Source organism: Nilaparvata lugens, chromosome 6 (genome assembly GCF_014356525.2).
Source record: "Nilaparvata lugens isolate BPH chromosome 6, ASM1435652v1, whole genome shotgun sequence".
NCBI classification, from domain to species: Eukaryota; Metazoa; Arthropoda; class Insecta; order Hemiptera; family Delphacidae; genus Nilaparvata; species Nilaparvata lugens.
Window position 1 is genome coordinate 45,282,102 of NC_052509.1, and position 24,483 is coordinate 45,306,584.

The 24,483-nt window shown below is 33.0% G+C and overlaps 1 protein-coding gene across 1 annotated transcript in view; it reads right to left on the reverse strand.

Annotated features, from left to right (window-relative positions):
- LOC111045387 (titin-like) overlaps positions 1–24,483 on the reverse strand; it is a 309,506-nt gene that overhangs the window by 136,969 nt on the left and 148,054 nt on the right. The window contains 10 exon segments of the mRNA XM_039431466.1: positions 1,431–1,488; positions 5,491–5,629; positions 7,241–7,423; positions 8,523–8,627; positions 9,283–9,362; positions 11,256–11,325; positions 12,073–12,783; positions 14,124–14,344; positions 14,606–14,703; positions 16,402–16,487. Of these exon segments, the coding sequence (XP_039287400.1) occupies positions 1,431–1,488; positions 5,491–5,629; positions 7,241–7,423; positions 8,523–8,627; positions 9,283–9,362; positions 11,256–11,325; positions 12,073–12,783; positions 14,124–14,344; positions 14,606–14,703; positions 16,402–16,487 (1,751 nt within the window).

The window sequence follows — 24,483 nt, forward strand, 5'->3', positions numbered from 1 at the left end:
CATTCAGATCACATCGGATTGGCCGAATTTCAAGTGTGCCAAAACAGCTGATCAAAAACTTTTTCAAGTGTGATAAACCAGCTGATCAAAAACTTTTTCAAGTGTGATAAACCAGCTGATCAAAAACTTTTCATTATTTGTGTTTATCATTCAATAATTAAAACATTTATAATAATATCATCTTATTGTCATTTGGAAGAATAAAAAGTATAAACTCAACCTCTTACATAATTGAACATAATATTTTAGGTTATTTAGACAAATCAGAATAAAAAATAAAAATACTTGGACAATTTCTTGATATTCAGATTTGCTAGATCTATGACCTTCCACTTTTGCTTTCGGAAGTGCTTATAATAGACAATGAGAATAATATTATTATTCTCATATATATATTGTTTATTTTTCTGTGTGGCGAAAAATTACGTTCTCACCATGGGCAAAAATGTTTTTCCGGCTCTCAATCTTTTCTAGTCCTCGGCCTACGGCCTCGGACTTGAAAACCGATTTCGAGCCAGAAAAGTTTCATTTTCGGCCCTAGGTGCGAAATATACTATTTCGCCACACTACAGGTATTGCTGACAAAATAAATAAAGAATACAAAATAAAGAATACTCGTTAAGCTATCGTACCTATCTCTTGATTTTAGTGGTAGAAGATTTGCAGTCAGGATTTCAGATTCTTTTAAAATTTCACTTGGAATACCACAGTCATCTTCAAGCATTTTTGAAAATTCGGAATGCACTAATCAACAATAAATAATTGAATAAGACTGGTTGCGAAGCGAATTAGTTTGATTCGAAACTGGAACTAAAATCATGGCGACTTCAGCTTATTATGAAAGTGGACACTCGCCCGATCTAGCGGATGACTTATTAATAATAATTAGCGCGTTGTTTCCAGCCATAAGCGGCTGGAAAGAGACAACTTTCTGGCCTAGACCGGAAAAGAAACCCTTTTCTGACGTCGTCTGCAAACAAGGTCTTTCAGATCTACGTAGGGACTGGAAAACAGCTGCTTTCTGTGCAGTGTGGCGAAAAAGCAATATTATGCAACACTTCTAATTCATCTGCCACCATAATGCTTATTCAACATAAAAATCTAATTAATCGTTGAATCTAATAAATTTATAGGTTATGTGCTCCAGCCGCTAGCAGACTATCGAGCGACTCGAGGCGGCTCACTAGAGACGAGCCACTTTAGCCGCGTGGCTAGAGTCGTTGCTAAGGAGTCTTTGCTAAGGAATCGCACCTTGAGCCAGCAGGTTGCAATTTTTACTCATCATTTAGGGTTTTGGTGGATTACAAAAATGAAAAGAAGTTAGGTGACTCACTCTCATGAAAATAATGGATAATGAATTGTTGACAAGAATACTACAAAACCATATGCATTTCCAAGCATTATCGTCAAATCTATCCTGATGAATTTACCTTCTTTATGGTGGTTTTCCTTATATCTTTTACAGTTTCCGTCTTTACTTCAGGTTTCCTGCAAAAAAATTGTTGATTAGAAGGTGAGTTTGCTTTGAAATGAAATTTATAATGCCATGAATAATATTGTGGAATGAATTTCGAGGTATAATTTTCACAAAAAGTACCAAGTCCATTGTTGGTGACAGTAGTTTTTCTGTAATATCATACTGTATTAAAACGCTTATGAAGATAATCAAATATACTTGGTAGAGTTTCAACTTAAAAATGTTGATTAGACAATTCTAGTTCAATATACACATTAGAGCCTCTAAATTCGCAGTTGACAGGATTACGCATTTACTCCATATTTTTTACTATAAACGTATTCACCTCGTGTTTAGACCATATTTTTTTCTAAATCCAAACATAATGACTCATTAAAAACTGCTGTATTAGAAATGTCAATTACTGATCATTATGCGACTGCTCTTCACGCATCAATTAAAAAAGATGTTTGTTCTCGATCTAGTAAGCCATGTAAGTTTATTGAAGTGAGGAATGTTAATAAAGAAAAGTTGTTAGAGGAGAGTGCTTTAATGAATTGGGAGATTGACGCGAATAGAAGTATTGAAACATTAGTAAATGAATTTGTAAATAATGTAAAAACGTGCATCAGTAGAGCAACAGTTATTAAAAAGGTTAATTTAACTAAAAAACATTTGAAACCTTGGATGTCCAATGGAATTCTATAATTCCATAACTATAAGAGATAGATTATATAAAAGATTGAAAAATGAACCATTTAATGTAGAGCTGAGAAGGAAATTCCTGTCTTACAGAAATAGAATAGTAGATCTAATTAGAAAAGCAAAAGATTTATATTATCAATCAGAAATAAATAAAGCTCAAGGTGACCCTAAGAAGATATGGTCTGTGATAAATCAAGCAATTATTGGGGTAAATAAGAATTCACAATTACATGTAAATCAAGATCTTAATGCTTTGAATGACTATTTTGTGAATGTAGGTATAAATCAAGCGCAGGAAATTGATATACATGGACAGAATGAAGATCAATATTTGGAACAAACAATAGATATTGAAAAAGCATTTAATTTCAATTTTTGTTACTGAAACAGAAATCAAGGAAGTAATCAAAAGTTTGAATGATAATAAGGCACCTGGATGGGATAACATATCCAACAGCGTGCTAAAACTATTAACTGACACAATCTCTAAACCTCTTTCAGAAATTTTCAATTGTTGTTTTTCATCTAGATACTTTCCCTTGCATTTCAAGCATGCAAAAGTTATTCCTTTACACAAGGGGGGGAGTAAAGAAATACCTCAAAATTATAGACCAATTAGCTTGCTAAGTTCTATTTCTAAAATTTTCGAAAAATTGGTAAAGAATAGATTAGTTGAATATCTAGATGTTAATAAAATCCTTGATAAGAGGCAGTTTGGTTTCCAACAGGGTAGAAGCACAGAGGATGCATTGGAGTCCTTAACTGAGACAATATACAATGGTTTCAAAACAAATAAAAAAACCTTGGTAATGTTTCTGGACCTGGCCAAGGCTTTTGACACAGTACCACATGATAAAATGATCCAGAAACTATCTAATATTGGTATTCAAGGAATAGAGTTAGATTTCTTTGAAAGTTATCTAAGGGGTAGAAGCCAAATCGTTAGCTGTGGTGGTAGTAATAGTGAGATTAGAGATGTGACATGGGGTCTACCTCAAGGGACTGTATTGGGACCAGTTTTATTTTTGATCTATGTTAATAACCTGCCTAGGGTACTGGACTCAGTTGGGTCTAAGACAATTTGTTTTGCTGATGACACAGCACTTATCTTCCAAGAAGGTTCCTGGGAAGATGTTATCAAGCAAACAAAAGTGGGTTACTATAAGGTTTCTCAGTGGCTAAAATGTAATTATTTGAGACTAAATCTTGGTAAAACAAAATGTATGACCTTCAGTCCAACAACAAGAGGAGATCTAGATATGAACAGGCTTTGTTTGAATAATGCTTGTAACAGGTATCCATGTGATTCTTGCAATGAGGTTATTGAGAGTGTAAACAATTACAAGTATCTTGGTATTTTGTTGATAAGCATCTACGCTGGTCACCTCAGATTAGCTACCTTTGTAGAAAATTAAGGGTGGTCAATTTAAAAATGTACATGCTTAGAAGTATTTTGAGTCTAAAATTACTAAAATCTGTTTATTTTGCTCTATTCCAATCCTTAGTTCAGTATGGTAATTCTATATGGGGAGGAACTTTTGATTCAACTTTAAAACCTCTATTTGTTTTACAAAAGTTAGTTATCAAAACAATAATGAGGTATCCGAGAGATTTCCCAAGTGTCACATTGTTTCAAAATTCCAATCTGTTCACTATAAGACAATTGATCATTTTAAAGACTATTAAGAAACATGTGCTCAAATTAAAAAATATTCAAAATTTTCAAAGAGTAACTAGACAAGTCGCTCAAAACTTAATCACAATTGAAAGAGTTGATAGCACCCTATCCCGTAGAAGTATTTCATATTTGAGAAATAAACTCTATAATAAAGTTCCAAGAGGATGGTTGATAAAGAAGCCTAAAATAAAAGATTTCCATACCTGGGTGGAAGAAAATTATTTTTATTCAATTAATGATTTGGTTTAATATTGATTTATGTTGTATGAATCTTAAATTCAGCTTTATGTATATCTTTAATTTATTGTTATTTCTTAGAATGGAATATTTAGTTGGTTGAATGTTAATTACTGTTAGCCTATATTATAATATTGTAGGATCATTTCATATATTAATATTAATGTATAAGTGAATAAGTTATATTAAGACTCCACGTCGGCGTACAAGTTTTCTTTTGCCGACGTGTAGCACAAAGTTGTCAATTTCCTTTCAGTTGTATTCTGTATATATTCTTGTGCAATAAACGATTTGATTCGTATATACGAGGGTGACGTATTATTGATGCTATGAAGAAGGATGAGTAGGAAAAGGAGGAGGAGGAGGAGAAGGAGGAGGAGGAGTAGGAGGAGAAGGAGGAGGAGGCTAATTGGGTGATAATGAAAATATTCGAATTATAAAACGCTTATTATTCCATGAGTATATTAATATGGGAATAGTTGTAAGATTTAAATTTAAAATTAAAAAAAAAATGTTTACATATTTTTAAAATATTAAGATATTGAGGTGCGTACAGACTGAACCGCACGAACATGCGCATTTCACTTTTCATATGCTGATGCTATGTTTATTATATCTTTATCTTGGGCTCAACTCACACTACCTCGACTCAAATCATACGACTCCAGTGGAGGATACTCCAGTCTCTCGACCTTACGACTTTTTCGCTCATTGTCACTACTTCAGTTCCATGCTACTCCATTTTCTAACCTTACTCTATTAAAAAATGATTTCTAATTCGTCACTACTTAGCATAAAACATAACCTTAGTTTCATTAAAATGCACGGTACTACGCAACACAATTCCAGGCTCGACCAACATGTCGAGTCGACGCTCGACTCAGTCTCACAGTCGCGAGGTCGTGGAGACTAGACTCGACTGGTCTGAGTGTCACCATTTGAAAACACATGCTGCGTCGAGAAGAGACTATAGTCTCTTCTCGACTTGAGTCACGTAAGTGAGAGTTGAGCCTCACTGTTTCTTTAAAAATACAGCTATAATAAGGAAAACATCAGCTGATGGAAAGTGAAAAGCGCGTGTTCGTGGCGTATTAGTCTGTACGCATCTTCAAAAAGACAACCAGGAAATGGCAACCCAGCAGAATGATCCCCTTGTCAAAGTAAGTGACTTCTAACTCAAAGTTCTTAAAACATTCTCAATACGTTTTTAAACGCTCTAGACTGCTAGTCTTTGTTATTTTATAGGTTTATTGGGAATATTATATTAAAATAGATTGCAATGGTAAGAATTAGCTTACTGGTAAAAATTGGTAGAGAATAAGCTTCTATTGTCAATTTAGACATTTCCTAAAAACTGATCATTAATAAATTTTTTGTTTATTAAATAAAAATATGATAAAAAGAATAAACTTACTTGATTACAGCTTGCTCTACAATCGAAACTCTTTTCTTCAATACATCTCCTTTCTTCTTCAACTCCATCTTTAGGTTTTCTTCTTCTTCAATAACTCTCTGCTCCCGCTCGAACTGTTCTCTTTCTTCAACTGGAATTTCTTTAAAAAAAGATCATGTTTTTTTAAGACAATTTGGATTTTAAATGAAATACGCTTATAGGAAACTAATCTAAAAATAATTCTGCTTGAAAATAGCCGTGGGAGATGGGGTGAGATGTAAGGTACCCAAATTACAAGTTATTTTCTATCAATATACTTGAAATAGTTATCATCTATGAGAGCCATGCAAATAAATGACGACAGATCGGTAATAGATTATTTATATTGGCATGTATTCGAGATCAAGGAATATCTCACTCACTTCTTATGAGTACAGTTCGTCACTGCATTGGAAAATGAGATAACTTCATTGGGAAAATAATTACTACAAGCCCTGAAGTTGAAAAAGTATGAGAAATATCTTATTTGATTACTAGAGAAGGCAAAACAATAACCTAGTAAGATTCCCATGAAAACAAGAATTAATGACAGAGTTGATGACAATGCATTCAAAATTCAAATATAGATTACGACAATGAGTATCGATGCACAAACAATGATAGACAAAATTGATACAATGCACTCTCTCTCCCTCTTGATGAGGTATTGATAATGATTGAAATCACACAAAAAACATCAAGAGAACAGAAATTTTATGATCTTGCAAGTCTTGTCAAATGTTTAATTTCTAAATGAATTGAAGCGTTAGAGGGAAAGCAACAAAAGGCGATCATGATAGTTGTAAAATACAAGGAATGTCATTATTTAATAGCAAAAGAATGGAACTGGACGGAACTAATTGGAATGTAATTCCACTAGGTGGATTTTCGGGTAAGGCTCAGATTAATTCCATCTTCAGCTGAAATGACTTCCAAAAGAAATAAAATCGATGAAGGCGATTTATGGAAGTTAACTAGTTTTTTCAAGATGTAATATATTAAGGTTTGACATGCAATTTAGTAGGTTGATGTAAATTATAGCAAAAATGGTAGGTATTCATTATACATAGTAGATGAAAGTATAAATTCACGACGTGTTGGGATCAATATATATATATATATATATATATATATATATATATTATTTATCCATTCTTTCTATAATACACAAATCACAAAAATTATTGACATAGAACCAACAGGTATATAGTGCGGTTGTGAAACTTTCTCTCTGGGAAAATTTAAAATAAACGTACAAACAACTTTCGGATAGACAGTTTCAATATAAGGAGTTTGAGATTTCTATATATTGTTGCAGGTTGCCTTGTAAGAGGTTTATGGGGCCGCCACAACGTGCATTGAGGAGTTTGAGATTTCTATATCTTGCAGGTTGCCTTGTAAGAGGTTTATGGGGCCGCCACAACGTGCATTGAGGAGTTTGAGATTTCTATATCTTGCAGGTTGCCTTGTAAGAGGTTTATGGGGCCACAACGTGCATTGAGGAGTTTGAGATTTCTATATCTTGCAGGTTGCCTTGTAAGAGGTTTATGGGGCCACAACGTGCATTGAGGAGTTTGAGATTTCTATATCTTGCAGGTTGCCTTGTAAGAGGTTTATGGGGCCACAACGTGCATTGAGGAGTTTGAGATTTATATATCTTGCAGGTTGCCTTGTAAGAGGTTTATGGGGCCACAACGTGCATTTATGTTTGGAAAGTTCTTTAAATATCCACCTATAACGTAAAGCTTTCCTTTTGAAACAATTTCACCAATCTCACTGACAGCTTTGCAGACATATTCGCCGTCATCCTCCTGTGTCACATGTTTGATAATTACACTGCTTTTTCCCTCCTTTATCATGATCTTCACGTTCTTCGATGAACGGAGAATTTTCCCATTGTGATACCATATGACATCTAGATAATGGACATCAGAGTTTACTACTTATCCAAATCTGAAGCTAGTGGAATTATGTCGTTTTGGGGGCTGTTCATATAATAAATTGTGAACTTTTAAAAATACTAATTTTTAAAAAGTGTAGCATCTAAAAGTGTCGAATATCGTAAAAATACCTTCTCAGTGATTCAATTAATATTATGGATTAACTTGCAAACTTGTGAGAGCTGATTGTAATTTAATGCAAATGTGATAGTACATTATGACTAAGCGCAGAATCAAGCATAATATATAGAATTGACACTGGAGTGTTGAGAAGACTGGAATGTTGAGAAACATTAAGGCTCAACTCACACTTACGCGACTCAGGTCGAGAAGAGACTCGACTCTAGTCGAGAGCATGTGTTTTCAAATGGTGACATTCGTGGAGACTAGAGTCGACTGGTCTGAGTGTCACCATTTGGAAACACATGCTCTCGACTAGAGTCGAGTCTCTTCTCGACCTGAGTCGCGTAAGTGTGAGTTGAGCCTTAGTGTTTGAAAGCACTGAGAATATAGAGCTATAGAAACTCTGTAATTTCTGTAGCTAAGCAGGTGTTAGTGTAAAGAGCATTGTAATGCTTAATGGAAGTGAATTTTAAAATTATATTTGTGAATTACGAAAATGTAATTAATATAGGCATGACTGATGCATGGATAGGATGAGAGCACGATGAAGTTCAATAAATCAATGATATTCAAAATATAAATATTCTTCAATTTGATTATTACCACAAGCTCAAATTCACAGAGGAAAATTAATTTTTATTAGAACACAAAGAATACCATGAATTCAATATTATACGATCGATATACAAATCTATAAAATTAGATATAGAATATATTATTTGGAATGAATTATTTCAAATATTATACTTTTAGATTCATATTTTATCTTGAACATTGATATTTACATCATCATTCACTTTACTTCTATTCTTCAATTACTGAATTGGAAATTTATAATGATCTTATTATTACAACTTGATTCAATTTCTCTTTCTGAATTCATGACTATATATAGCAGAAATTGATAATTATGAAATTGATAGGATGGTGAATGCTGAGTGCAGTGCTCACCTGGCATTGGTGTTCCCGAGTATTGGCATTCAAATTTAGCTTCTTCAGTTTCACGTATCCTTGTATCGGTAACTTCATTGATGAATGTAGGTGGTGCTTGTTTCGCTAAAATACACATGCTACTATTAGTTTGATCAAGATAACACAATTTTTACCGTTTTTAGACCTCTAATTTCAAATTCGAAATCAATATGAATAATATTGTCATGAATATTGTATGTTATCAGATAAATTTAAAAACATAATAAAATATGTTTTGAATTTGAATGGGAAAACTCATTAATGGGTAGGAATTTAGCAAAATTTCTCGTAAGAACCAATAGAAAAACTTAGATCCAATTTAAATAAGAATTGCATGTTCATTACAAAACTATTAATTCTAGTTAGTTCTATCAAAACACAATTATAGATTCTGTGAATATCATTTAAGGTCTATTAACAGAAAAAAATAATAATAAGTTATGAATCTTGTATTTTGAACTACTCAAACCTGAAACAAAAATGAGAAGCCGCATCAAATGAATTATGATTTGAGTGAAGACTATAAGAAATCAGATTGATTTTAATGAATTCAATTATTAGCAAATCATGATTGATAGCAGAGGAGAACTGCTTTCCTTCTGTTTCGAAAATCATCTAAATAAGCCTATAATTGCAACATAATGATTCTCAAATACAAAAGCATTGAACAATTGTGATTTGAATAGAATGTACATTTGAATAATATGGATGAACAATTAATGAACAACATATGTCTTACCTTTTATGACTAGAAAACGTTGGCAATGAGATTCATGAGAATAGTCGATAATTATTCTCATTCCGTCCACTACTTTTGGTCTGGTTAGAACACAACAAACAATGTTAATTGAAAAAAAGCAGAATTAGATGCTACACAATTTTAATATACAATCTATTCTACAACACCAGGAAAATGTGAGGCATAAGCTAAGTAAAAATTACCAACGTTATCACGATTGATATTTGAAGATACAGTGATAAGTTTAGAAAACAAAGTTCATAAAACTGAAACAAATAAATAATATCAGCAACAGTCATATGAGGTTGCGATGGATTGCAAAGAAAGTTCAATTAGTCCAGTCACTATATACATTGGTGCATGCAATTTATATTGTAGTTCTGATTTTTTAATATATTATTTGGGTACATAAGAGAAGTCCAGAACCAATTTCTTCATGCGAAATTTCCTTGTGCTAGATACAGAGTGGCCCAAAAACCTCGTATTTTCGGCTCATTTTCCAGTTTTCAGCTATTTATGCCAAATCTGGTAATCAGACAGGAAAATTTGCTCTCGCCTTTATTTTAGATTATAAAATTCTAAATAAGATGAGATCATTCGGAACTCTCTATCTCCAATGAGTACTGAGTTATGATTTTTCAAAAATGAGTGAAATTTGAAGAAAAAATCAATTTTGATGACTTTTAGTTTTTGATCAACAATATCTTCGGATTGTTACCATTTAGATGTATAATTCAAAATCCCTCTGGGCGTATTTTTGTGCTCTACAATCTGAGATCAGGTAGAGCGCTCTATCTCATACAGATTTCCAGGTACACCTGGCAACAATGCTCCTTGTATTGTGAAAAACACCTCATTTTCAGCTTCAACCATCATCACCAACTACATAGTCTTCACATAGAAATTGGTCATTTTTTGTGTATTGGAATATGGGCTTTAGTACACTCAACAATAAATTTTCCACTTTTCGACCGAATTTGAATTATGATGCATGATTTTGGACCGCCTTGACGAGCCGAGAAGAATGAAGTGTAGCACGATGAAATCTGAGCATTGTGTCAGAAGTTATAAGTGTTTGAAATTTTGATCCTTGATGTGTCCCTAAGCGTGCCTCTCCACTAGGAAATACTGAAATGAAGTGCATCTAAAGGGTGATTCTCATAGAACATAATATCATGAACTTATGTCATTTGCGAAATATCAATGTGAGGACAATGTAGTTGGTGATGATGGTTGAAGCTGAAAATTGGGTGCTTTTCACAATACAAGGAGCATTGTTGTCAGGTGTACCTGGAAATCTTTATAGAGCGCTCTACCTGATCTCAGATTGCAGAGCACAAAAATACGCCCGGAGGGATTTTGAATTATTTATCTAAATGGTGACAATCGGAAGATATTGTTGATTAAAAACTGAAATTCATCAAAATTGATTTTTCCCTTCAAATTTTACTCATTTTTGAAAAATCATAACTCAGTACTCATTGGAGATAGAGAGTTCCGAATGATCTCATTTTATTCAAAATTGTATAATCTAAAATAAAGGCGAGAGCCAATTTTCCTGTCCGATTACGACATTTGGCATAAATAGCTGAAAACTGGAAAATGAGCCGAAAATACGAGGTTTTTGGGCCATTCTGTATCTAGCACAAGGAAATTTTGCATGAAGAAATTGGTTTTGGACTTCTCTTATGTACCCAAATAATATATTAAAAAATCAGGACTACAATATAAATTGCAAGCACACCCCCTTTTTTATGTCTATATTGACTGGACTAAATAGAACATATATTATTTCAAACTGAATTTCTTAAAACACATCATTTTCCACCAGTCTTGAATAATTTTCTGAGTTTAAATCACACATACCCTACAATACTCTCAATGAAAATTTCAATTTCAATGAAATTTCATTTTGAAAATCCATACTTAGCAGTATCACATCCAATTGTTCCATCATGGAGTTTTCCTAATACTTTTTTGCGTCGATAGTGCTGAACGGTCGGATGTTTGAACACGAATGACGGATATCAAGATAACTTCCATCTTCAAAGTAAAAACTTATTAGAAAAATACCTGAATATCAATATTAATTAATGTGATGGTTTAAAAAGGTCACAAGTAATGTACTTTGCACAAGATAATTGCTCATATTATAAGGAGAATTCATAAATATTTATATAACTGAATGTGATTCTTTACATGTTGTAACTAATGTTTCACAGAATTCAAATAATCTACTTTCCCAAGATAAACTACATTATTTTTCAAGAAAATTCAGTATGATATAACTACAAATTAATGTGGGGAATTCCAACAGAGAATGACCGAATCTACCTCATAGTAGAGCTAATTTCCAGAGTAAGCTATGCTATCAAGTGATTGATTTCCTAAGAGTTATGGATATCCTCCTATGGATATAACCTTCCTATGAAGAAATAAGGTGATAAATACGTTTCCCGAGGATGATGAACTTACTAAGATGCATGTAATAATTGTTATCAGGGATATATACGGGAATGGTTGAAATACCAAATACTCTATTAATCAATTCCATGTAGTATCAATATTAATTAAATATTACAATGTAGTATTAGCCAATTGTTCTAGAAGGATTCATTGATATGCATTATATTATAATGAAAATCAATTGAATTAATCGAAACAAATCAATGAGTTTGGTTGTGGGGAGATTGTTCAACTGGTTACAGCTAGAACTACCTGATTAATTGAGTGTAACTTGTTGGGGCAGTAGGCCTATTAGTCCTATCAGTTGCAAACAGAGTTAGGTACCTTTTTGGTTGTCGTGTTGGAAGGCGGCGGCGAGCCCAGCGTCATTAGTCATGCATTGACTCTCCAGCAGCAAGAACTCCTGCAGCTCCTCCTGACTGTCAGCCGTGTGCAGCTGACAGAACGATTCGGGGTCGAGCTCTCTCGGCTCAAGAGGGTACAGAACGCTAGTGTGCGCGAATGTTTGTTTCGGCAGTGACATGTGTGAGTCGAGTGAGAGCATGCGAGGTCGGGGGAATGTGTTACTGTACTCGCGGTGCGTGTCGTCGGTTGGGCCTGTCGAGCTCAGGTTATGCATCGATGACGAAATGACGCGACGGTTGTTCAGATCCGACTTACTGCTGCCACTAGTCGATGGCTCACTGTTCTCCTCGATCGACGGCAGCAAGTGTAGATCGATGAGTTGCGAGCGCATCAACTGCACATTGTTATCACACACATTCAACAAACTTCGATAGCTGTACCTGTCGTCTCCATGTAGAATATCATTCAACACCTGATCTTCATCCTCCTCATCACTTACACCTTCTTCATATCTCTCATCGTCATCATCAACACAAGAAGCACTCAGCTCAGAAAAATCAGCAGTGAAAGCATCATGCTCCAAACAATCATCCAACGACTTTGATTTCTTTTTACCTTGCAGTTCTGCCTTCAACTCTTCCATTTGAGTTACCCACTCGGGCTTGCGGTACTCCTTTGTTCCTACTATACCTATATCATTCAAACACACAAAATGACAAGCTGTGTTAGTGCGTTACTTAAAAGGCAAAGTGGCTGCAAAAAAGTGATTAAATAATAGAGAGATGATAAGCCGCCGACGAACCGCTGAAGTAGAGCTCGCTCGAGTAGTTTGATTAATGCTGAAAATAAGAATGGGGTAAGCATAGCTCACAAAAGTACAGTGGAAGCTTCCTGTCATGAAATTATTGATCTGTTAGGTTGAGTTGAACGATTACCGATATTTTATAAACCAGGACAGGAAAAAAATGTAAAATCTAATTACTTTGATTATACTTACGTCTGTTGATGTCACCAATTATTATACTTTTAATAATCTTATTTCAGTATAATCTTATCAGTACTTCTATCGTACATTATATAGCAATGAATCATAAGAAGAAACTCAGACTAGATATGATTTAGAAAAATTAAAAAGTTGTTACCAATTAATAAAGCTTCCACAGTACTTGGAAATGAAATGTTAAATACGATCAATTGAGTCAATTATACCAGTTGAATTTCTCACATGAACATTGTATAAAAACGTTTAATGAAAAAAGTTTAAAATCTCATTTACTTTTTCTATTCTTCACATAAAAAATTTTATTTCATTCTTTGCAATTTTATTGATTGATTCCGAATGAAAATGAGATTTTAAAATTTTCGTTATACTCATTATTACAAGGGGCACACTGAAATGCCATCCTGATCAACATAAGAATAAGTTTAGCACTAGTTAAAGGAAAAGACAATTTGAGAAAAATTCAACTGGAATTCAGAATAGTTCACGATGATGCAAATTCAAAGTGAAGAAATAAAGATTACTGAAAAGATTAAGTACTTCACACTTTTACATTATAAAGTCATGATATAGTTTGGCTGCTGTCGTGAGAAATGTTTTTGTGTTAGTGTCACAAGAAAGCTGCGTTTGAAGCATTTTGTTTTGTTCTTGTACTCGTATTTCTGTTTATGTTTGAGAGCAAAAAAGCGTAATAGTAGGCCTGTGGTAAGACGTGAAAGAGCTAGGTTATCAAAGGAATAAGGTAGCAATTTCATAGTGAAGGAGAAAATAAGGTTGAGCTGAAAAAAGTTGCAAATCAAAGCATAATTAGTTGATGAATAAACAATCAATGTATTTCAAGATCATAAATTAATTAAGAACATAAAGTAATTGATTAAATGAGTTTCAATAATATATTTTCAACCACGGATAAATATCATCCCACTCAAATTACCAAACAGAAATGATGAAATCACGAATTAAGCCTTAATCAAGTATGATGGAGGCTTTATTACGTAACCCAATAAATGAAAAAAAAACAAAGTTTTACCATCAAGCTGTAGAACAGTTACGGATGTGGCTACACCAACTTCATTTTGAGCTTCGCAAATAATTTCACCGGCATCATCTGGATAAATTTCAGTGATGGTCAAGACTGAAGTACCATCTTCCAAGTTCTCTACTTGGAATTCTTGTGATGGAACTATTTTCACTCCGTCTTTGTACCAGATTACTTCTGGCTTTGGACTCCCGTGAACTTTTACTTTTAGCCTGAAATCAATCAGATTCAGATTTAAATATAATGAATTTATGATGGGGGTGGATATTATTATACATATGACAGACATCAAGGGAAAAATTTGAAATATTAAGAACTACGAAAATTCTGGTGAGCCAAGAAACAAAACTGGATACTGTTAACACAAAAACCTAGTGAAAATAGCTACATAGTGAAAGATACTTTCATCGATTGTGGAATAATATAGTGATGAAAGCAGTGAGATCAATTGATAACATTCATTTTGAACATACCTAACTAAGTCTCCAACATTCGAAGGTGATTCTTCTGGCAGGGGTGTTATGAATTTCGGACCGGATCCAACTTCGGTATCTTTGAATAAATCTTCTTCCTGTAATTTTAGAAGATAATGATTAGAAATGGACAAATGGAATAAGATAATAGAAATCTCTGAAGAAAATTAAAGGACGCTGAGATATTCAGCTTATCTGCAACTACTGCACTTGAATTCGATGAAATATACTCTTTGAATAGGTTAGTGTGGGAGGTTGTGTCATACTCATAAGGTAGATGCGAGGAATAAGAAAGGCATGGTTTGGCAGCTCACAAGTTAATGAAAGCACAATAATAGATTATTTAAATGGGAGAGATTGGAACAGACTCGTCGGCTTTCTTAGGGATGCTCTACGTTATAGGGGTTGGTTAGTCGCCGAATTCAATGTTTAAAATTATACATAAAACAGTATGATGTTTATATAGACTATTATATATATATATATATATATATATATATATATATACATATATATATATATATATATATATATATATATATATATAGACTATTATATGATATATAGTATATTGTACAGTTTGATATACTTACAAATAAGGGTTCTTTCCTCCAACTCTTCTCTCTAACTCAGTCGTTCTTTTTTCTTTTTTTCTAATTTATTTTTTGTTTATTTATTAATTAATTTATTCATTATACTACTTCAGGAATGAATGGATGAATGAATGAGTTGAGAGTCCAGTTGTTTTTGCTCTAGTAATAGTGAGCTTAGTTTGGGTGAAACTGTTTTTCACTAAACTGATAGATAAGATTAATCTACTTATTCACGGTTGGGGTATTATCACGGTAGCCTGATCAAACTGAAGTTATCAATTATTGTAGGAAGCTTTAGAACAGAAAGATAAAAGTGGGCAGCTGCAATTATTACTATCAACTCGACTGACGGCCTCGGCCATGTCTATGATGATTGTTTTTCAAATTATTAAGATTCTTTTGAGCAAAGTCAACATACTATTTTTTCACATTCTTTGTACATGTTTTTTGCGTTGTTTATATTATAAATAAAATCATCTTTCTATTCTATTCCATTATATTCTCATAAGGTAGATGGGGTATGTATTTTCTTGTATCATACCCATTCCCATTAAAGAATAATCATATTCTTTCTCCATTTTAAATAGTTCTTGAATAGCAAATAACTTATAGAACAGTACTTAACTAAGTGAAATCGTTATTAATAATATTACTTTGACTATTTGCAAATAATTTATATTTTTTTTTTGGAAAATTGGTATTATAATAATTATACTAAAAATTATTTATTTTCAATCATAGTGGAAAAAACTGGAATAAATGTATATGGAAGTTGATTCTATTGTACTTTCATTTTATGTATTATGTTTTTTTTGTTATTTATAATTTTGAAATGAAGAAATTTTGTCTGTCTGTATAACTACATAATAATTATATATTTATAGAAGTACAAGCAGTGATAGTAATGGATTGGTTGTCCATCAATAGACTAGGCCTATAATAAGTATGAATGAACAAATATAATTATACAATATCAGGAAGTTGAGAAGATGCATAAAACATAAAGAGAATGTTACCTGGATAAGTATGTTCTTCTACAGTTATTTGGATTGACAGCTAAATGATATGTTTGGGTGTATTGTGATTAACTTTGGCTGCAGAGGAATTTTAAATGAAATACGTAGTATTATACGTAGTTTAATATGTATTAATATATTATAATATAATATTAATATTTTAATATCAGATAAGTGATCAACTTACCTTTTCGGCAAGCAGATCTTCTTCAGAACCGCTTTGGACAGCCATCAGCGAGTTGGCCACTTCGGAGTCAGGCTCGTATTCATAAGCTGCAAATTAAAGAGCAAATTTTGATTAAAATTGATCAAATTCATACAAACACTGAATCTTGGAAAACATTACATGCATCAAATTAATGCCGGCCATTATATCAACAAATTCAAATAATTATTGTAGTAGAAAACTATATTATTTAATAATGAGATCTTCGTTTTCTCATACTTACAAGCCACTATTCTCGAATCATACTTTATGATTTAGTAATCCAAAACTCAGTGTAAGTTCACATTCATACTAAATTCACATTCGAGTGAATCCATAATATTTTTCCAAGTCTTTGTATAACTTTTTTCGCCCCACTTGGATGTAATGAGCTGGTTTACGTGCGTCATATGGAGGCCGAAAGTAATTGTTTTCTGACCAGGCCGGTAAAATTTTTACGGCCCTAGGGCTGTAAAATAACCTTGAAGTCAGCTGATTCTGATTTGATGTGAATGTGTTTACAAAATAGTTTATGAAACGGAATCAGTTTATGCTTCTAGAATTGAATAAAGTTTTTGCAATAACATATTATCATTTTATTTGGATGAATGAAATACAAATGAGATATTATAAACTATTCAAATTCATCTTCAGAGTATAATAGAATCTAACCTCAAACTCCTAGTAAAGCGTTTATCACGGAACATGGTGGATAAACGGAATCATTTTATGCTTCTAGAATTCAATAAAGTATTCTGTAATAATATACTATAATTTTATTTAAATGAATAAAATACAGATAAGATATACAGGGTGTTTCAGAAGTAGTGTCGAGAATTTTAGGGTATTGTACCTGGATGCTAGGAGACTACAAATGTCATATTTGAAGTGTCCAAAACTCAGCGTTTATCCTTATAGCTGCCATTTTGTTTTTTTCACTTAAAAATTTTTATCTCAAGAACGAAATGTTGTATTGATCTGAAATTTGGCATGAATATTTATGCTATAAAGACTCAACTATAAAAAATAAAAAAAATTTTTTCGTTGAAATTTTTCAAAATGGCGGCCATTTTAAATTTTTGATGGCGAATATCTCGAAAACCGTCCATTTAACAGAAAATTTACAAGAGACAAAAAAGTTAGCAAATTTTTTCACGATTCCAATGATACCTAATTTATTAAGATTGGTCGAAGAATAACAGAGAAATTAATTTTTTTCGTACTGCATGCATGACCACTTTTCACCATTTAAAGATCAATATTAATTTTTTAATTCCAGATGTATTTAAGATGAAGCTTTGAAACTCGGTATGGCTCCATATGGGCAAACAGATGATTTTACAATGGTTTTCAGATGATAATGTTTGTCTTGTAAAAGTATTGTTGTTTCATTAAAAGTAAGAACCAGATGTAGTGCTTCCTATTTCTTAGTCTCACGTTTCCTAGGTCTTATTTCTATCTTAAATTTCCAGTTTCAATATTTTCTTACGTTGCTTCTACACAAATATTTAATTATTGTAATGGAATTTAGTTCGCTGGAGTACACCGATATTCACTTCATGTATGGAGCAGCTCTTGGCAATGCGACCGAAGCAAGAAGAATGTATGCAGCTGCATTTCCAAACCGCCGTCTCCCTTCCGACAAGGTGTTCACAAGAACTCACAATCGGCTGAGAGAAGTTGGTTCATTTGAACGGAACAGGGTAATTGCTGGTAGGCCTCGAGCAGTTCGAAATGTTGCTTTTGAAGAGGAAGTATTGCAGAAATTCGATTTCAATCCTAGAACGAGTACGAGAGCAGTTGCAAAGCAAATCAATTCAAGTGCTTCTTCTGTGTGGTGTTACTAAACAAGGAAAGACTTCACCCCTTCCGCTTTCAAAAAGTTCACTCATTGGTTGAACGCGACTATGAGCCAAGAGTAAACTGTGCCCGTTGGTTTCTTCAGCAAGACATTATCCAACCAAATTTTCTAGAAAATGTGTTATTTACCGATGAGTCCAGCTTTACAAGAGAAGGAATCTTCAACTCTCGCAACAGTCACGTCTGGGCCTTAGACAATCCTCATGAGGTCAAAGTGCGTGGTTATCAGCATAGATTTTCGCTGAATGTTTGGACGGGTATCTTAGGTAATCGCGTGATTGGACCATACATTCTTCCTAATCGTCTGAATTCTCCCACGTACATTACTTTTTTAAAAGCGCCGCCCATTAAATGACGTCATTGTATCTGAAACCAGCCCGGGGTAGTTCACCAAACAACCGCCACTCTAGCGCTAGCGCTAGCTGGCTACTCTGGGTTCACCAACCTTCCACCACGCGCTAACTGGCGCTACAGTAGAGTCAACTCGAGGTCATTCAGCCATCGCCGTATCTAGAAATAGATCCTATGTTGCCACATTGAAGCAGCTGTCGCGGTGTTGCCAAATTTCAGCCTCTGTCTCATCAAAACAGTTTCTACATTTCTTGCAGGCTGGCCAGTATTTACAACTCCAAGCATACCCAGCTCCATAGTAGATATATTATGATGAAGGGGATTGGGGAAGATTATTGAGGGTTTGAGTTAGATTTTATTATACCCCAAACCATCTGACATTATGAAAAAACGAAAAGCATCCCCTATTTTTGTAAACCGCGAAATCTTGGGGTAGTGTTTTGGAAAATTTTTGTATTTTTTTATTAGGTATTAATTTTTGTAGTAGAAAAGATGCTGTAAACAGTGGAATGGACTATTCACGATTTTTCTCATTTTTGGGGTTGACCTTTAGGGGTGAAAAAATGAAATCCTTGTTGTTTAGATATCAGAAAAATTCTTTTTGTCATTCAATTCTACTCTTTGACAGGATTTTTCATTTTATGATTAATGGTTAGGGGGTGGTTAACAAAATAAGGGTAGTTTTTTCGGAATTCTCTGTTTGATGCAATTTTTTTGGGAATGGTAGATAGTAGTTAATAGATGAAATTTTTTTTTCAATGGTTGCTGAGGGTTGAAATCGTTAGGGGTTGACCATTTTTAAAACTTTAAATATCTGAATCTTCGAAAAAAATTTTTTTCTATCAAGTGTTTTGTATTTTTTTCATTATTAATTTTTGTAGTAGACAGGATGCTGGAAACAGAGGAATTGACTATTCACGATTTTTCTCATTTTTGGGGTTGAAATTTAGGGGTGAAAAAATGAAATCCTTTGTTGTTTAGATATCAGAAAAATTCTTTTTGTCATTCAATTCTACTCTTTGAGAGGATTTTTTCATTTTATGATTAATGGTTAGGGGGTGGTTAACAAAATAGGGTAGTTTTTTCGGAATTCTCAGTTTGAGGCAATTTTTTTTTGAATGGTAGATAGTGGTTAATAGATGAAATTTATAATTTTTTCAATGGTTGCTGAGGGTTGAAATCGTTAGGGGTTGACCATTTTTAAAACTTTAAATATCTGAATCTTCGAAAAATTATTTTTTCCATCAAGTGTTCAAAGAGATGAAGAAACGTATTTGATGTTTTGTTCTAAAATTACCCCCTACTTAAAGTTAAGAACTTTATTAACATTAAAAACCACCCCTAAAATGGAGTGTTTTTTAAAAATAATTTTCTATTTTATAAGTTGAACTTGGAAATTTTGGTGAGCTTGAACTTTTCAAGTATAACAAGATGATGAAGCATAGAAGATATATTCAAGTATTGCATGATTATAAATTCAAAATGTAATGATATTTCTAGTATTTACTGTATATCTTGTGAATTCCACTTCCATAATAACTAGAAATTTCACAGTTTGCATAAGTATTTTATTTTAGTACATTGTAGGTTTATAGGAATATTAACATGTTAAATACAATTACCAAAAACTGAATATTATCGAAATGTGTTGAAGGTTTATAGATTGCTTTTCGCTTTTAATTTACAAGGTTAATTTGAGTGGTATCCAACCATTTCAGTCAATAACGTTTTGATTAAATGAATGAACAATTACGTAGAAATTGAATAGAATTATAATATAATAAAAACACTCCAATATGAAGTTAAAATTCAGTCTGTCAACTCTCAGATTAAACTATATAGGAATTGATAAAAAATTGACAAATTTCAAAACAAAAAAATCAACTAATAACATAAAAAATACTGCAGTAAAATAGCAAGATGTCAATATATTTGGTGCTTTCACTGTCATTTTATAATTGCCCACGCTTTCTCCCCTTTTCACTGAGATTAAATCATATTTATCACAGATATATAATGATATTTTTTCACATTATATCAACACTGGAATCAAGCAATTCAACTGTTCATATAACAAGTATTATATTATGCAAATAAGAAAACGTTACAATAAGAGCTGATTAAATGGAATAAATAATAATAATAATAATAATAATAATAATAATACTGTTTAGTTTTCGAGAACTGCATTATCTGTGTTCGAGGGAGAACAAAAAAATTATACAGGTCATTTAGATAAGAGTTCTGGAATGTCAACAGAACCAGCCTTGAGACAGCTCGTCGTCCCCCACCACCATTGCAGTCTGTTTGCACAGAATAAAAAATCGAAAACGGCTCTGACAATTTCCTTCAAATTTATACGATGGATAGCTATTTATAAGCCCTATCAACTGACATGTGTCTCATTCTGGTAAAATTGCAGGAGTTCCGTAATATTCTTGAGAAAAATGGCAGCTAATAACTAAAGAAACATGTTTTTCACGATTTTCTCAAAAATGAATTGACCGATTTTTTTAAAATTCATACCCTGTATTATCAGCTCTATCAACTGGCATGAGTCTTTTTTCTGGGAAAATAATGGTGGGTCCACCCCATCTTTGAGAAATTGACATTGTAACCTCATTCTCGTGCATGAGGTAGGTAGGTAGAGCAGTTTATAAAAAGAACACAGTCGAGATATTTCATCTGTAGAACATCTGTTTTGACGACTTTTAAAATCATCGAATTTCACAATTTACACAAAGGAAAAAGTACTCTAAAAACAATAATAATTATATAGTAGTTCATCAATAGCTGGGATCAACAAAAAAATACAGAACGATTGAAAAATTCAGCAACTGCAAGCCACATGATTGTATAATAGTAAAAATGACAACCTCGCCTCGAATAATCCAAGCAGTGTTTCATTACAGCCTTATTTCTAGAGGCAATCAGCTGCTCACGTTTGAAATAATTCAGTCAAATATCTCGTAAATTGCCAGCTTTTAGCATACAATTTGGTACACAATGCATATCATGCAGCCGCTCTCCGAACTTTAAAAGTCCTTGGAGACCAAAATACAATCTTCCGACTACTTTTGACTATTGAAAAAATAATTTCAATTATTTCTGAAAAACTTTCTCGCTTTCACCACCCATTTATCTTTTGAAACAAAAGAGGTTTCCAGCATGTCGAAAATTTCATGTTTTCTGCTTGAAATGTCTCGACATTGACGAACATAATTAGTAATTAAAAAACTAGTAGTTCTGCGAACAGTAGACCTCGCTCATAAATACAACTTTCAATCTATAATGAAAAGGGCCAGTACAATAAGTACAGAATATTTTGAAGATTTAGTCATGTCATCTATTATTTTCTCCATTGAAAGTGCTAGAGCCACTGGACTTATCAAGGAGGTACCTTTATAATTATCAAATACATAGGTACAAATTTTACCTTTTAAATGAAAAGGCTAAGAAATTGTCAAAAACCAGATTCATTGATACTTAGAAAGACCGGTTTCGTTCTTTATCAAAGTTTATCAGAGATTGACAATGGTGCAATCACCGAAACGGTTTTTTAAGTATCAATAAATATGTGTTTTTTGACAATTTCTTAGTCTTTTTCATTCAATATGAATAATTACCACAATATCAACTTCTCAACTACACGAAAAGAAAAACAAAATTAACCTTTACACCTTTACATACTAATTTTTTTCTACAACTGCAGTATTGGACTCCAATACAATAAAGATTTTTAAAAAATGATTTATCAAATTAATTTGATAAATCAATTTTATAATTATGATAAGATGATTCAATTTAATTATTCTATCTAATCATAATAATTCATTTATTAGTCGAAACTAAGACCTCAGCTTCGCTTAGGTCAATAAATGAAAAATCGAAGTTATAGTTTGTTAAATCATGCGTAAGGAAAAACTCATATGTAAGAATGTTAGAGATTCCAAACATTTTTGTGCAGACGGTAAAATATCTTGAACTGTTATCAAAATACAAGCAATATAGATATACAGATATAGTAGTATATACAAAAATATTACAGATTATACAGATCGCGTTTGTTGACCAATGAAACTGACTCACTCATTTTCATCATTTTTGAGCATATAAGAGGATAAAATTGTAACAGGATAAAATTTTTAAAAATATAGATATACAGATATAGTAGTATTATACAAAAATATTACAGATTATACAGATCGCGTTTGTTGACCAATGAAACTGACTCACTCATTTTCATCATTTTTGAGCATATAGAGGATAAAATTGTAACTGGATAAAATTTTTAAAAATATAGATATACAGATATAGTAGTATTATACAAAATTATTGCAGATTATACAGATCGCGTTTGTTGACCAATGAAACTGACTTACTTATTTTCATTATTTTTTCATCATTTAATCCTTCATTTTGTTTTTTTCGCTTGAGCCAGCAAAATGTACTCCGGTTCACGAATTGGCAAACTTCTTCACTGTCTTGGATCGATGAGTTCGGGAAGTAAACATTTCATATAAAATGTTTCTAGTTTTTCTTTCATGTTCTCTTTCCAAACTCATCATCCCGTTCAATCTCAAAAGTTTTGAGGCCTTTTGGTGTCCAATGACAAGAATACAGTACTTTCTTTTGTTATATGTAGCTGCCCTTGTATTTGATAAAAATAAGAGTGACTTGATTAATTTGGTAACTTTCATTGCTTTTGCTCTTTTTGAACATTTTACCAACCAAGCCAATCTTATTTTCAATAACTTCATCAGGTGTGATATCTTCCCCACTTGACGGACACTTCACCTCCACAATGCCATCATTCCCAATGAGGCCGTCAGGAGAGGCTCCCAAGAATGGCATTTGCTCATCAATAAAAAACCGCAAGGCTGGACTGTGACTCCAAGTAATGGCTCAAGTTGGCGTATAGCATCTCCCTCATTTGCTCTTCCATAGTTTATGGAATGCGAGTTGAGAGATGTATACAGAAGCTTCTTCACCACAGTTGGATTCTGGCTTCCGGTTGCACACCAGCCCAAAGTTGGATGCCGTTAGTCGGGTCCTTCTCTCTTCGTTTATACGTTTTGTAACAGCTCCATATTGTTTTTACCATATGGCACATGTTGCAAGTGAACGTTAGCCCACTTTTCAACCCTCTTTTCATTTCACTAGTCATTTCATGTTGACAAATGAACAGCCGAATTGAGGCGCATGCCCGCTCAATTCGACAAATTGTTCAATCAGGAAAGCAATGTCTACTATTCTGCGACCACTAATTTTAAAGTCGGCAGACAGAGATGTAGGCTTAGAATTCTCAATCATGAGATTTGGTACATTTTGGAACATAATATCATCTTCTTCCCCACAGCTCATTACCTCAACATCATCAATATTTCTTTTTTGCTTGCATCTTCCGTAATGCCTACCTCTTTCTGCTTTCTCCACTCACGCAACCTTTCACTACCCTTATTTTAGGCTTTTTACGTAGCAGGCGTTTTTTGTTCCCCATTATTACAAACTGCACTTAAATTCAAAAAAAATAAGAACACACTGCTGAACAATAAAACTAAACAAGTTTAAACACTAAAGATTCAACAAAGACAAACTATGGGTAATTCAACAAATAGATAAACAAAACAGCTTCAACTTCCTATAATTTTCTTCCAATTGAACAACTATTATTGTAAGGAACTGTAAATCACTTCACTCATAGACGCAGCAGAAGACTAGAGTGAACAACCAAACATAACCCACAAGAAATATTCAGATTTGACATTATGTGAAATTTGAGTTCCCTCCAAAATGAGAGTGAGCAAGCGACCGCGCGTGCTACTATCTTACGGCAGTCTGCTGAACTACTAC